Raw genomic sequence first — 14,693 nt, 5'->3', positions numbered from 1 at the left:
AACAATTGCTTCCTTTAATGTCTTAGACTTAAGTTATAAGAAATGTGAAGCAGTGTATTTTCGGTGTTAAACACATAATCTGAAGTTTTTCCTGAATGTAGGGCACACAGGCACAACAAAATGATTATGAGCTACTTCCTCCCTAGAGACTTCACTGTCAGGGTTTTTTGGACATAAATATTGTTGAGTTTTGCTGTATTTGTAGATTTATTCCATGGTCTTAGATTCTGGCACTGAATTATCATGATTTGGTTTATGTTTATACGATTGTCAGCTATAATCTTTGTTGTAAGTCATTGAGAGAATGTTCTTGGTTCTGGTCTTTAAGATAATTAAACTAAGGAAAACCTAATTAAGGTAACAGTGGATCATTTGGTCTAGCCGTTAAAGCTCTTATACCTGACTGCTGGTACAGCCTGTGCAAAGAGGAGTCTCTCTGCAGGTATCACCAATTGTTTCTCATTCTTGTCCATATCTGTCATGTGTGTCATTCACCGTCTATATGCCTTTTGGCTTCAGCTTATTTTGGGCAGTGTGGGGACTGCTGGTTTCTGTTTGAAGTCTCGATATTTTAATTATTCATTGAATAACTAATTTGTGACTAGCTTGCTGAGCACATATTTTTGGTTACATGAGTTTATTATTGTTATTATTGAAATAAATGTACTTTCAATTAAGCATTTACAGTTATTTTTGGATCCTACCAACCTAATGGAACATTTACATTTAAGACTGTAAAGGAAAAACATGAGTAGTTAGGGTCTGACTGTTCAGCCCACATTGGCTTAATACTGAGTTTTGGTAACAGGTAGGTGAAGACGATAGTGTTTTTCCTTTTAACATTTTTTAAATCATTCTTTGATGGTATTATTAGAAAAAAAAAAAGCAAGGAAAAATGACAAAGAAATGTTTGACCTTTGTATCAATATGCTCCTCATATCTGTTTTTTAAATGGAAAAACATAAAAAGGTATTTTAATGATTTCTAAAATTATTATTGAATTTGGGTTTGGATTGTATGGCTAGATTATACAGAGCACTATGTCACTGTTAAGGTTTGAGACTAGTTACCATTTCGTAGCCAAATGCTTTAGAATTCCTACACTTATTTGGATTGTTTGAAAAATTAACTCTTTTTCAGAAGTTTCCAGGGAAAGGTGAACTGGAAGTTATGTTGATTTCAACATATAACCACAAACACCCCCTTTCCCCTGGCCTTGTTGTGTCCCATGTCCCTCTGTCCCCTCCCATATCCACCCCCACCCCCCAAAATTGGCACCCTGCCTACATTTTATGGTGGTTCTTATTTGTTTTGCACTCACGTACCCCACGCTCCCACGCAGCGTTCCTCTGATGGTTGCAATCCTCTCCTACTCAGTACAGCTCTGGAGGCGATGTCAACTAATGCATCAATTCTTATCTCTTTATCACTTATTCAAAATAAAGTTAGCTTTATATTGTGTCTTAATCTTGACTTTGAGTAGTGGGTAACATAATTCACATATGCTTGGGCTCTGAAGTCAACCTAAAAAGCTTGATGTGCTAGAGAGTGACTCGTGAGGACATACTCTTTGTAATTTTCATGGCATACTCTGATTTTGTTTTAGAAATATGGTCAAAAGAAAATAGTGTTAATTATGCAAAAGGAAGAGAAGAAGCTGGTAGGTAGCAGCAGAAGGGAAATACAGTCATGCCGCATGCTACTTTACTGGTTTAAACAGTAGCGACAGAAGGATCACAGGAAAGGCTGTTTAGCTACAACCCTTATCAATGCCAACATGTTTAAAGAGGTTGACTGACTATCAGGAAATGTGTTCACAATAGAGCCTTATTCTCGGACTGATTTGTGGACAAATACTGTTTTATGTACTGCCAAACTTTTAAAAAATAAAATTGTGTGTGTGTGTGTGTGTGTGTATTCTTGTCACGTATTTGCCATCTCTGCAAAGAGGGAGCAAAGGTTGTGAAACGACGTTTGGCTATAATTTATTCCACAGCCTTTAGAAATTTAAGCAGTTAATATCTGGAGTGTGAATCACTGCTGTTGAATCTTAGCTGTGTCTTACAAGTTTTTGGCAGCAAGTGCTGAAACATGCATTCAGTATTAAATGTTTTGAGATTCAAGATACAATTGCAATAGGAGATGTTGTTACTAGTTTTTCCGCGATTAATAATACACCTTAGTGAGTTAAACTCTTGATGCACTTTACATGATTTTATTGTGGAACATCGGGTTTAGAGTACAGAGTAATGTGACACTTTCATGTGTCGATCTCTGTCAATGATACTTCTCACTGTTATAAATCTGCATTTGTAACTTGTATGGAGTATAATTGCCGAATTAGGCTACAGTCCTTAGTCCAGAGGTTTAGACTATATTTAAAAAGTTAGGTGAGTATTGGGTCTTTGAATTTAGAAGGAATTACATAATAATTGCAACAAATAATTCTTTTCTAATACCACAGTGACACAATGAACCTCAAGAGGCATTATGCAGCTCGGAGTACTGCAGCAATTTCCATTCTGTTAATGAGTAATTTTTCACATGTCGCTGCATCTTTGCTCGTTCTTGTCTGATACACTGAGCCCAGTCAAATTCTCATACACATATTCACTGTGCATGATATAGATGTGCTTCCAAGAAAAGTTTGCAGTTTAGAACAGTCACTAACTCACTACTTCTTCATCTCCATTCCTTGTATTTTGTTTTTCTCGTAAGTATAATAAACCATATACAATGCATCAACAAAAGTGAGGGGGGGAAAAAAAAGGTAAAGGTTTGGAGAAGAACATATCCATTTCAATAATGCTGGAATGCTTTTATTAAGTAAGCTGAGAAATCCATTTATTTCATTATTAATTAAAATCTGTAATAAAAATATTGTTTTAGACATGCCTTAGACTAATCTAATATGTTTTCTTTGCCTTACTAATGGAAGTAGTAGACATACATTACTGAAGTGAATAAAATGTTACTAAGGTCTTCACGGAAATATGGTGAACCTCCTTTTTTAATTGTATTGTAATTTGTTAAGCAGTGTTGTGGGTTTTTAATTCAAAAAATAATAGTCATGGTTGTAAAAACCAAACTGAGTAGAGTCTTTAACTTCATAATTAATTAAAAAATTGGTACATTAAGAAGTTGGTACATTAGAATTTGTGGAATATCTTTTGTTTCCCTGTTGTTGTTCTTATATATAGGTTGTTGCTTTTAGGGGAGAAGGCCAGAGTTTTTACTGCAGTCTGTCTTTAGTGATTTGTCTTTATCAAATTGTCCTTTGTTAGCAAAGATCTGAATTTTAAGAGTAGCAGTATGTGAGTTTTATTTTCAAAAGGTTGCTTTTATATGTATGACATGGTCTCGTAATAAAAAAGAGGTTCAGTCTTTCTGTGTATTTACTGTCTACTGTTTCTCTGTTGTAGTGCGGTTGGCACGTTTGCTCGAGCATTGGACTGCAGTAGTTCTGTCAGGCAACCTAGTTTACACATGAGTGCAGCTGCTGCTTCCCGAGACATCACACTGGTAGGTGGCTTCTTAAAAACCCTAAAACTTTTTTAATATCTGTGAATTCAGCAGTACCTATTACTACAGAGTCCCTGTCCTCTGGATACCTCTTTTCCTTTAGATACCTGTGTGCAAGGTGCATGTGGATATGGTAGATAATCCTGTGTGTTTTCTGTAAGCTTATTGGTGATGCCCTTGTAATCATACTGTAAATCACTTGAGTTTAGCTGAAATCTATTTAAATATCTTCATATGTGTAATTTGCACAGCAGAGTGGATAATACACATTTTATAGGGATTCATTTGGTAGAATTCATCAATAGTGTGATTTAAAGTATATGGTAAGCTGATTGAAAATTGTTGAGATAATATGTTTTACCTACTAGATGTGTGTGTCAGTAAATTTACTAAAGGTTAAGCAGTCTGACTTTTTAAGCAACTTTTTGAAGAACATTTTGCTTAGGATACCCTTAGGATGTTTCCTTAGTTTGTTAAAGCATTCACTGTAATGTAAACACCTGCATCTTTTACAGAAATCAAAAATACATCTATTAGAGACCAAAATTTTGTCTCTGTATATTCATATTAGCTGAGATTACAAGATGTGCTACAGTAATAAAAGCATGCCAGGAAAATTGTATGAGAACAAAAAAATCTTACTGTTTCATAGAATCAATTTGACTTAGATTGCCGGGACATCAGCAGGAATTGTTTAAGTGTGTACGGAATCATGAAAATAGTTATGGCTAAAGTAGATGTGCTGTTCATCAGATACTTGAGTATTTGAGCTAGAGAATGCTCAATGAAACTAACAGATCAGATTGAAATAGTTAAGGTACTGCCTTACAAAGCAGCTAGAGAGCCCCTGGAACTTAGTTACACAAAATTTTGTGGGAACAGACAATATCAGGAGGTTAAAATAGGGGTTAGAAAAATTCTGGAGCATGGTTCCATAAGTGGGTACTGAGGAGAATAGGGAGAACTGTATCATCTGGCATTGCTATTTCCCAAGGTTTGTGGATGCTGGTGAATGAAATGGGAATTGACCTCATACTGTGGTTAGTGTTTCCTGCATATTTTCTCTAAATAGCCACCCTTGGTGCTGCTGTCAGAGACAGAAAGCTTGGCTAGATGGAAGACTGGTCTGATTCAATAGAGCAGTTCTTACATTCCAGATAAAATATGTTCATAAGTATGATGAGAGAAATACTTGATTTCTTAACTTTTGCTGTGTACTCAAACACTATTAAAGAGGAAACTTTTAGTCTGGACTATGATAGTGTATTAAAGGCAAAGGCAAAATGTAATATTTTCAGTAATACTCAGAATGAGTTTTATGTTTCATACTTGCAGATGTGACCTTACCACCACAATTCTGTTCATATTAAATACTTTATTTTTTTCATCAAAGTAGTTCTTTAGTTTAACATTTTTAATTTTATTAAGATTTCATTGGATTAAGAATTTCTAGTAAATACCACCCATTTCACAGTCCTTCTTACTGTATTCAGTGATTAACGGACTAGATTCATCCTTATAGCAATTTCATCTTGTTTGAAAGTACATGTGCAGTGCTGCTAATAAAGGGATACATTTAGTGTCTGAGTGCTGTATAAATGTTTCTCCATGGCAAATGATCCATTAAGTTCCATTACACTTAATGAAAGGCATATCTTATAATTAGGAGCCACCCCAAGTTTAATTATTGTGTCTGTTCTCATTTTCCTACCTCCTCGGCTTTTTAAAACCCTTCTCTTTTGCTCTTTGGCAATGTACTTCCTTCTAAGTTAAGAAAAAGACATATTTGTCATTGTAGTAGTTACTCTTTCAGACATTCCATGTTAATTGGGAGCATATTTTGAGCAGCAGTTAAAGTTAGTACAGACGTTTGCCGAACTTGTGGTCTATCTCATTTACGCTTTGGAAGGCATGTAGATGCATGCCACTAAGAAAATTGTACTGTCTGTATTCTTAATGCAAGTCAGATAACCTTTGCACCTAAAGTGCTATTAATGGGATTTCTGTACATCACACCTATGGCTTTCCAGTATTCCTAATGAGTTGTTTCAGTTAGAGATGACTGTAAGCAGAATGATCCCCCAAAAATTCAATAAATGCATGGTTTATAAACATGAATAAATTAAGGGTGGATATGCACAATAGGGAAGTCTTGCAGCTTAACAGCAAGTGAGATGCTACTTCCTTAGTTTGAAAACATGTAGAAGGTAATGAGACAAGGCAAGAAACTACCAATGCTTTTAGAAAACCCTACTGAAAGACATGAAACAATGTGTATTTACCTTCTTAGATGATACTAGATGTTCTTCACTTACAGTGACAAAGATTTGTAAGACAACCAGCCAACTGAAACTTGAATTTCTGGCCTTCTTAGAGGCAGTGTTTTATTTTATAATGAAAACCGATCTCTCGGAAGAGAAAGAAACTGGAAAGACTTCCACTTTCAGATTCCTAACCATTCTATAGTGCATACACTGACAATGAGAGCAGTTAAAGCAAAGCAGGTTGGTGGAATCACTTGCTCTTTGTGGTGGGCTTGTTTGGAAGAGCCCATGCTACTTTACTGTAAGGATGTAAATCTGGTTTTGGATATCACTTCAAAACAAGAAGTATGAACAGGTTTTCCGTCGCATTTTGAATGATGTCTTTTTAAAGATTTTTATTATATTCCATATATGTAGCTCGTAAGACAAGCATGCCTAAAATATTATTGAATTATAGAACCCGTACTCTGTTTCCAGTTTGAGTGCTTTGTTGGAAGCAGTTCAGTTTAATTGATTTAACTGACTACTGAAATTGCAGCTGGCTTGTGAACTGTGTGTTACAGCTTGTTTGCAGTATGCCCTGTCACTCCCTTTCTTTCCAGCTGCATGCAGCCCTTCCTTAGCTTTTGATGGAGAGTTTCTTGTGCTTAAATTTGGACTTGAAGTTTCCTCTATCTGTGTGGCTAATACCTTTCGTCTGGTGGACTCCTTGTCTGTGCTGGACAGTATGCTTTGAGCAAGAGTTATTATGGAAGGGTCATTGTCCTTCAAGCTCTTATTTGGGAGATGTGATGGCAGGTCTTCCCAGCCTCCTGCTCCCTAGGTGTCAGCTACCCACCAGTTGTTTTGATGGCAGGTCTTCCCAGCCTCCTGCTCCCTAGGTGTCAGCTACCCACCAGTTGTTTCTTACAGTCCTCTCATCCTTGGGTGAAGCAGATAAAAAGGAGATACTCCAGGACTTTGTGTCTTGGGATCAAGTTATGTCTTCAGGCTGCTTTTGCTTTTGCTAGCACAGTTTACTCACTGCAGTGTGGGAATTTGATTGCAGGTGAGGGCTGACAAACCTACAAATGACAAAGCGGTGTTGTTATGGGAATTTATCAGTGGTCTTCTGTTACAGAACAGCTCAGTGGAGACACTACTTACCCACAGAGTTCATTATGAATCTTTAGCAATACCAAAAAAAAGCTTTATGAAATCAGATGGAAACATGGAAAAATGAACATAAAGCAAGATCAAGATCCTGATTTATTCACCTCTCTTGTCATTTTTAAGAAAGTTTCTATCAGTGAATAGATCTGATTTAGCAGCTGCTTGGAAAATGTCTGGTATGTACTGCTTTTCCACAAGGGCTGCAATTTAAACAAAGATTTAAACCTTGGTAACGCATACACTGTAATAGGAGTTCAGTCTTTAGGCCTGATTTACTAATTGCCTAAATGATAAGCAATGTTTTTATTTTACTCTCCATAATATGAAGATTATGAATTTTAGACATTATGTTACATATTTCCAGATTAGAATACTTCCTTTTAACAGTGGCTTTTTCTCAAGACTGGTGAATTTGACTTGAACCATAAGTAAAAGGATGTATTGTAGGGTAACAGTGACATTACTTGTTGCTGATGAAATAGTTCAAGAATCTTGTGCTTGATAGCTTTCAAAGAGGTATATTGAAAGCTGGAGAAAGACTTTAGCCACTCATAGGAGATGGCAAAAGGTAAGGATAATTCATTATGTGCAGTACATTTGTGTGTAGAAGCTCAACTGGAATTGCTCTGTAAGTGCTATATCGACAGATAGTTCAAGAGTATTTGTTCCTTGAAAGGTTTTGAGTGCCTCCTCTCATGAAGTGAGTTTAGGGCTGTGTGAAGCATTGCATGCTACAGTTACAGCTCATAACTCTGGTGGGACAAATAAGTAGGAGACTGATGTTACACAGTCACACATGATACTGAACTTTATACCTCTAACAGCCCCTTCGGCACAACAATTTAAGATTGTGGTGATGGGGTCTTTTGGGATGCTGAGGTTGCTTGTTTTACCTGCAGGTGGATCTGTGATGTAGTTGTGTACTTTTCATATTCCCCATCATTGGTTAGTGATGTGAGCATTTAGTGTTACCTGTAAAGTGAAGAATGCTATAACTTGTTCATTTTCTGTTTTCCTCTTTTATAACAAAAAGTGAATTAACAAAAGAAACCTCATTTACCCATCTCTTACAAAAGAATTTAGCAAGGGACAAAAAATCTTGCTAGTCTTTCAGTTTGATGATAATGAAGACACTAAATGCCTTCCTTCCCAAGCAATGAGAATATTGAGCACATAGATGTCTGGGCAGCTACTATTTAGAACTTCTGTTAATTGAAAATAGCCCCTCAGTCAATATATGCTACTGTCTCTGTTGGGTTACTTGGAACCAATTTCTACCAACTAAAGTTTCTCTATAAATGTTTGCTAGTAATTTACAAGAACTAATAAACTAATGTTATTTTTAGTAAACATTTAATTAAGGCATTTTCTTTCCCAAATTAAGCAATTAAAAATTTATTTTCCTTATGCTCTATAGCAGAATACCTATAATATTAAGATAGATTCTAAATTTACCTTTATTATTTGGGCTTCTTATGTGGCTTACAGAAAATAATACATTGAATTTTCAATAACTGAAATGGACTTCTTTCTATTTAAACATGTTTTTTATTCTTTCCTTCACCTTGCTAGTTTCATGCAATGGATACACTGCATAAACACAACTATGATTTGAGCAGTGCCATCAGTGTTCTGGTGCCAGTTGGAGGGCCTGTCTTGTGTAGAGATGAAATGGAAGAGTGGTCAGCATCAGAAGCTAGTTTATTTGAAGAGGCATTGGAAAAATATGGCAAGGACTTCAATGACATTCGACAAGACTTTGTAAGTACAAAATTAGTTCACTTTTCCGTTACTGTGGTTTCACATGGGTGAGCATAACTGTTTTCTGTAGGTTTGGAATATTAGCTAGAGGAGAAATCTGTGTAGCTAATATGGATAATTAACATACATATACTTTTTATCTGGCTGAAAGTCAATGTGCTTACTTGTTCGGTGTCGTACTTTGGAACGATGTTGACAGAAAATAATTTATGTAATGGTTTAATACCAGGTAGGATATCTCATGCTGGTGTGTTTTCATAAGGATTTTACAAGCATCTGAAGAACTTCCAGCAACTTTCCCACAATTTCTAGTGAAATTCATTAGCAGCTACATGGCTGATTCTCCTGAGTGGTTTTGGAAAGCTGGAGTTTCTTTCTTAGCAGAGAGAAATGTATATTCAGATAGCGTTTGGGGTGCAGTCCAGGAAGTTATTTTGACATATTAGGTATTTTGGCACTTCTCAAAGGAAATGTTTTCCAATGTGTACAAACTAGACTGGTTTTGGTACTAAAGTATCAGACTACTTCAGCTTCAATTTGCTGAATTCTAATGCAGAGTAATGAACTTGTTTGAGTGTCCATGTGGGATCTAATAGTAAAATTAAATCCTATGGTGCCTGAGATTAAACTTGAACCTAAGCAGTCACACAGTGATGACACAGTACAGGCAAGACTATCATGTTGCATGGCAGAAGGTGGTTGTTAGCACTCTTCTGAAGCAAAAGGGTTATGTAATACCTGCTTTGAGTAATGACATGCCAGAGAAGTTGCCTTTTCTGAACCAACCTGGATTTGTAAGGCATGGCACCTGCAATTGTAGCCCTTACGTGATAGTTCTCTAAAGGGCAGGTTCATTTACTTTTCCAGCGATTAGTAAGAATTGGCACTAGTTGACATTCAATGTGCAGCTCAAGCATTAAGCTATGAACATTAAATATTAGTCAGTGAGACAATTATTATAAATTAAACGGTGTAAAGGAGTTTACCTTTTTTTTAATAGGAGAAGCTCATTTGTTACCAATTTACGAGTCTAGCTTTTGAATAATCATTTTCATCAGCTGTTAACTCATCAACTGTTATAGGAGCTCATTTGTTAAGGTTCTGATGTCTTTTAAGAACCTATGTGAATCCTAATCAACCTAAACTTTTTAAGTTAATTGAATTTACTTAAAGTACTTGAATTACTTCACATCCTAAAGTAGTACAATGAAAGAAGACTGAATATTTTATGTTCTCTATGTATAACTATTTTCCTAATCATAAGAGACAGCTGTTATACTTGTTAATTCTTACTTTTTCATTATCAACAGTTTTCACAAATTTGTAACTCTTACATCTCAAATGTGCCAGGAAAGGCCATGAGAATCAGACTTGTACCATTTATAGAAAACAGGAGCAACTGTTTTCCAGCTTCAGAAAGTTGTGGTAACATGCCTTAACATTATCATGTTCATTTTAAGATACTTTATAATCCTAATTTTTTTTCTGCTGGTCTGATTAGAGTAGTCCTTTTTTACCCTGAAGAAATTAAAGAAACTGAAAATTCCCTCTCCCTGTTTTTGTATTGCTGACACCTCTCTGCTAATTTTCTTATGCAAAAATGTCATGCAGATGATCATTTTTACTTCTTTCAATTAGTGTTTAATAGCATCTGGTATAGTACATTCTATGGCTATTGAAGCTTCTCTGGCAGTTCAGAGCAACCTCTGGAAAATTCACATGCCTCTTCAGTGTTTTGTCATTTAAGTGAGTAGGTAAAGAGAATACAGGGTATTCATACTTCGTCTGTCAAACAGGTTTTCTGAGTTGTGAATCAATGTGTAAAAGAATTATGGTTATCCAGTCCAAGGACCTTAATTACCTTTCTTTAATTGTAGATGCCTACTGTGTGAATGAACATATTGGCGTCACAATCATAGTTAAAACAGACTAAAGTATCTTCTAGAGACATGGCAAACGTAATCTGTAGCATGAATATAAGTGTTCAGGAAGGAAATTAAATATGGAAATGCTAAAATGTACTACTTGACAGATAGCAGGTAGTTGGGGTAACGGTGTTTCATCTGGATGTCAGGAAGAATACGGACGCAGAGACTGAGAAGCAGCTGATCTGTCAACTCACACTGAACATGTGTTCCCATCACTGGCTTTTTCTTGGGCAGATTTCTCTTAAGGCATAATTTACCTGAGAAAGTAAAAGGATTTTAGTAAATCAAATGATGGTGCTATTTACTAGAATATCAGCTTATGTTATTTGTTACACTCCTACTTTTTAATTAAATGCAAATGGACAGGGATTTACACACTGTGGTCCACTGTCTGAGAATGAATTCACAGCTCAATCTGGACCTGAATCCCAGCTTCTGAAAGGCAGAAGTGGGAGCCAGACTCAGTTTCTCTCAGTGTCTGCAAGAAAGCGGCATGAAAAACTAGCTGTGAGCTCCTGCATGCAGGGAGAGGCAGCTTGATATGGTGTTCCTCTGTTGCTTTAGGAAATTAATAAAGGGTCATGAAGCTGTTCTTTTGGCTTAGACATGCAGAAAGCCCCAAAGTGGAGTGCGTAAGGTTGGAAAGATAAGTTTCTGTACTTGTATGTTCTGAGACTTCTTAAAAATCATCCTAATTTCTGTAAAGCAGATATTACTAGCATTGATGCATACCTCTAGAAAATACAGTGCACAAAATAGTAGAGTATTTACAGGTTATGAAGAGAAATTGCATGAATTTTGTAAAAGAAGTACTAATTTAAATTATAGAAAGAATTTATAGAATTAAATAGATTATTCAGTAGTAAGTAAAAGTGGCTGCTGTATGCTTAATTTTCTCCCCTAAACAAGCTAATAAATTTTTATTTTGCCAATGAACATGTGCACCCAAAATAATAATCATCAGTTGCCCTGAGTTTGCAGAGAATTTTGTGAAATATTCATTGTCAGTATCACTCTTGTTGTTCACTGTAGCATTTGTCCCTAGCATCCTTTTGTTTCTTATTTCATGGTCTAACAGTATGTGGAGGTTTATGCAAAACTAGTGGTGTTGTATGAGTGGCTGAGTTATGGGACTTGAAAAACCTGTGAACTAAGTACAGTGACCATTGTATTTTTTAAGAGTGAAACATTCATGAGACTTAAACACAGTCTTGTCAAGATGATTTATTTTAGTCCTGATATTGTTCTTCATGTGATACACTTTATAATAGAGCTATTACCTTCTGTGTTTCCTGATAGAAATCTGGATTCTGTTTTGATGATTTTGTTTAACCTTATGGCTTAAACAGAATGAATTACATTTGGATTTGGATGTGTAATATTATTGAATTCTGCATCCTTGTTAACTCTAAGGAAAGGTTTTCTATTGATAATAGTAATAAATATTCATTTGCATATGGATTTTAATGCAGGCATTTAGTACATTCACATGTTAGCATTTGTTTATCAACTATACTTGATTTTAACATGTGTTTACTAAGATGGGGACATGGCAGTTTCTTGAAAGCACTTTAATTTGTAACAAATGTTTTTCAGCTCCCTTGGAAGTCGCTGACTAGCATCATTGAGTATTATTACATGTGGAAAACCACTGACAGATATGTGCAGCAGGTAATTTAATGACTACTTCAACATGAACCAGTCTGCCATGTTCTTAAAAAAACCTAATCTTGTTGAAACATAAAAATCTGTTTCTGTTCTTAAAAAGAGATATGGTGGGAGCCCTATGGTAATATTTTAGGTTTTGTGCTGTTCACGGGGTGCATTGTCAAATCCTCTGATACCTACTGTACATCACAGAGCTGTGAAGAGCTTTTTAAGCTATTTGTATTGTATGCTGGTTTGTAACAACGTGATTTCTGGTTCTTACTGCAGTATGGGATAAGAAGGAAATGGGCTGCAGAGAAAATGCTTTAGGCTGTGAAGCTGTGCATGGGACTGAAGGAAAAGGAAAAATACATGGTGTTAAAGTGGCTGCTAATGTTGTGAACCTTTTATTGGTACTCCATGGTAAAACATTGCTTTGGCATTACCGGGATTTAAAAACAAAGTTGCGAACTTTCTGCACACAGTGGATGTGTTCATCCTTCACATTGAATGTTCAGTTGTCTGGGCAGAAACATGGTAAGATTATATTGGGTACTGACACTGGGATATTTTAAGCAGGTTTAGGCAAAATTTCAGTGTTGGTGCTTTTTATGTATTACAGTCTTTATATATTTACTCCTTGGTTTAGATACATAAATATTTAAAAATACTCAGTTTTAATTTATGATTTAACATTTAAGTTTGTAGCTCCTTTATTTCCTGCATAATTAGTGGCAATGTTATGTACATACAGCACGTTGAAAAGAAATTTTCTGCTGTAATGGTTACAGCTATATTGTTAGATGGATCTTTGGAATTGTTCCAGATTTTGTTACAGTGTGCCAGGAGGATGAGTGCTTCAGGTTGTTCTGGATTATTTGAAGTGTTTCTGCATCATCTTATTAGAGTATGGAAAGTAATGGTAAAGTCTTTTACCACATAGTAGTCTTGAACTATCACTAGGACCTTTTAGTTCTGTGGATAATACAAATAGACAATAATATGCTGTGTATAAAGGCACCTTTTTTGGGGTTTGTCGCCATTCATATCACTTCTAATGCTTTTTTCTTTGTGCTTTTAATCTTTATCCTAAAAGGTATTGCCAGCAGAGATTTGCTGTGCTTTTTGTCAGCTCCTAAGGGTTGGGCAACAGATGATCTTGAAGAATCAGATAAAAAGATTTTATTGATACTGAAAGCCATGGAGTAAGGATAAATTGAAGTACAAATTGACTTTTGTCAACACCCTTAGGCTGCCTGGAGACAAATCTTGTTTTCTGTGAAATTTTTCTGAAATACTTGCTCTGGAGTGGTTAGTAGAAGGCTGACTCCCTTTCTAACGTTCTCTAGGGCATTGTTGTGATTCTGTTGCTACAGTGATCAAAGTGTGTGATGGTGCATCGAGTTTGTCTATCCTTCCACAGGATTGGATTTTTAGCCTTGCATACAAGAACTACACATAGGCTTTATGGTTATCTACAACTTGAATGCTCTTACAAATGCCTGTGTTTTACTTGTAACTAAGTAAACTTAGAACATCCTAACTCAGAACGTGGTAGTACATCACAGGATTTACTACTTTAGACATGTTCTTTCAAGGTCACATATGATCATCAGTAACAAAACCAGTGTAGACCAAATACTTCATTTCTATCCTGGTTAACATTTCTGTAATCCTTCCTAATGAGAGATGAGAACTTCCTTCTGCCCTTGTTTAGTTTGTTTTGAAATGGTAAGAATAATACAGTTCTGTAAAAATTGTATCAGTAGGTTTGTTTTCCCCACCAGAACAAGCTGTCATAGTTGAAGGCATTTCAGGGAGAAAATACATTCAGTAAGGAAGTGGCAATTTCTGAGTCATTCTTCCCTGAATATCATGTTTGAGGGGCAGGGCAGCTTGGGGGGATGGGAAGATAAAAAGGTCTTCCCATTGTACATACTTGAATCTTATGCATAAAGTACAGTCTCTGAATTCTAGAGCAGTGTGATTTAATATGAAAATTTGCTCTTTAATTGTTTTATTCTTTGTGTGAATTGGCTGCATTGTGTCTGGCATAAGAAAGGTTTCCTTGTCATATTTGCTACTAAATATTATTCTTGTTCGGAAGCTAAAGGTGGTGATTTAATGGCAATGGAGATACTGCTGCCACCTTGCCTTCAGAGCTCGTTCCCTTCAATTCAAGGTGAAGGGAAATAGATACGTTAAAATTCTCAGTCTGTGCTGAACATGTCTAGCAAAACTAATTCAGACCTTGGGTAATCATTCTCAGTGATATGTGACTTTTCATGACCACTACATTATATAGAGTTTGAGAAAGACCAGGTGGCTCATTCCACTGAATGAAATGTGTTCTCATTATTTGTGGTGTTCTCCTTAAAAATCTGATTCAATGCAAAAAGACTTACTGGGACTTTGCAAC

The 14,693-nt window shown here is 35.9% G+C and overlaps 1 protein-coding gene across 4 annotated transcripts in view; it reads left to right on the top strand.

Moving 5' to 3' along the window:
- The window catches only part of MTA3 (metastasis associated 1 family member 3), a 138,554-nt gene that overhangs the window by 61,606 nt on the left and 62,255 nt on the right, over nt 1–14,693 (top strand). For all 4 annotated transcript variants that reach the window (XM_026845318.1, XM_026845319.1, XM_026845320.1 and 1 more), the window contains exons 7-9: nt 3,423–3,522; nt 8,511–8,699; nt 12,224–12,298. In XM_026845318.1, the coding sequence (XP_026701119.1) occupies nt 3,423–3,522; nt 8,511–8,699; nt 12,224–12,298 (364 nt within the window). The remainder of the gene's footprint in view (nt 1–3,422; nt 3,523–8,510; nt 8,700–12,223; nt 12,299–14,693) is intronic.

Source organism: Athene cunicularia (genome assembly GCF_003259725.1).
Source record: "Athene cunicularia isolate RWA chromosome 3 unlocalized genomic scaffold, athCun1 chr3_part1, whole genome shotgun sequence".
NCBI lineage: Eukaryota > Metazoa > Chordata > Aves > Strigiformes > Strigidae > Athene > Athene cunicularia.
The sequence above is the reverse complement of the archived record's forward strand: the minus strand, read 5'-3'. Positions and strand labels throughout refer to the sequence as shown.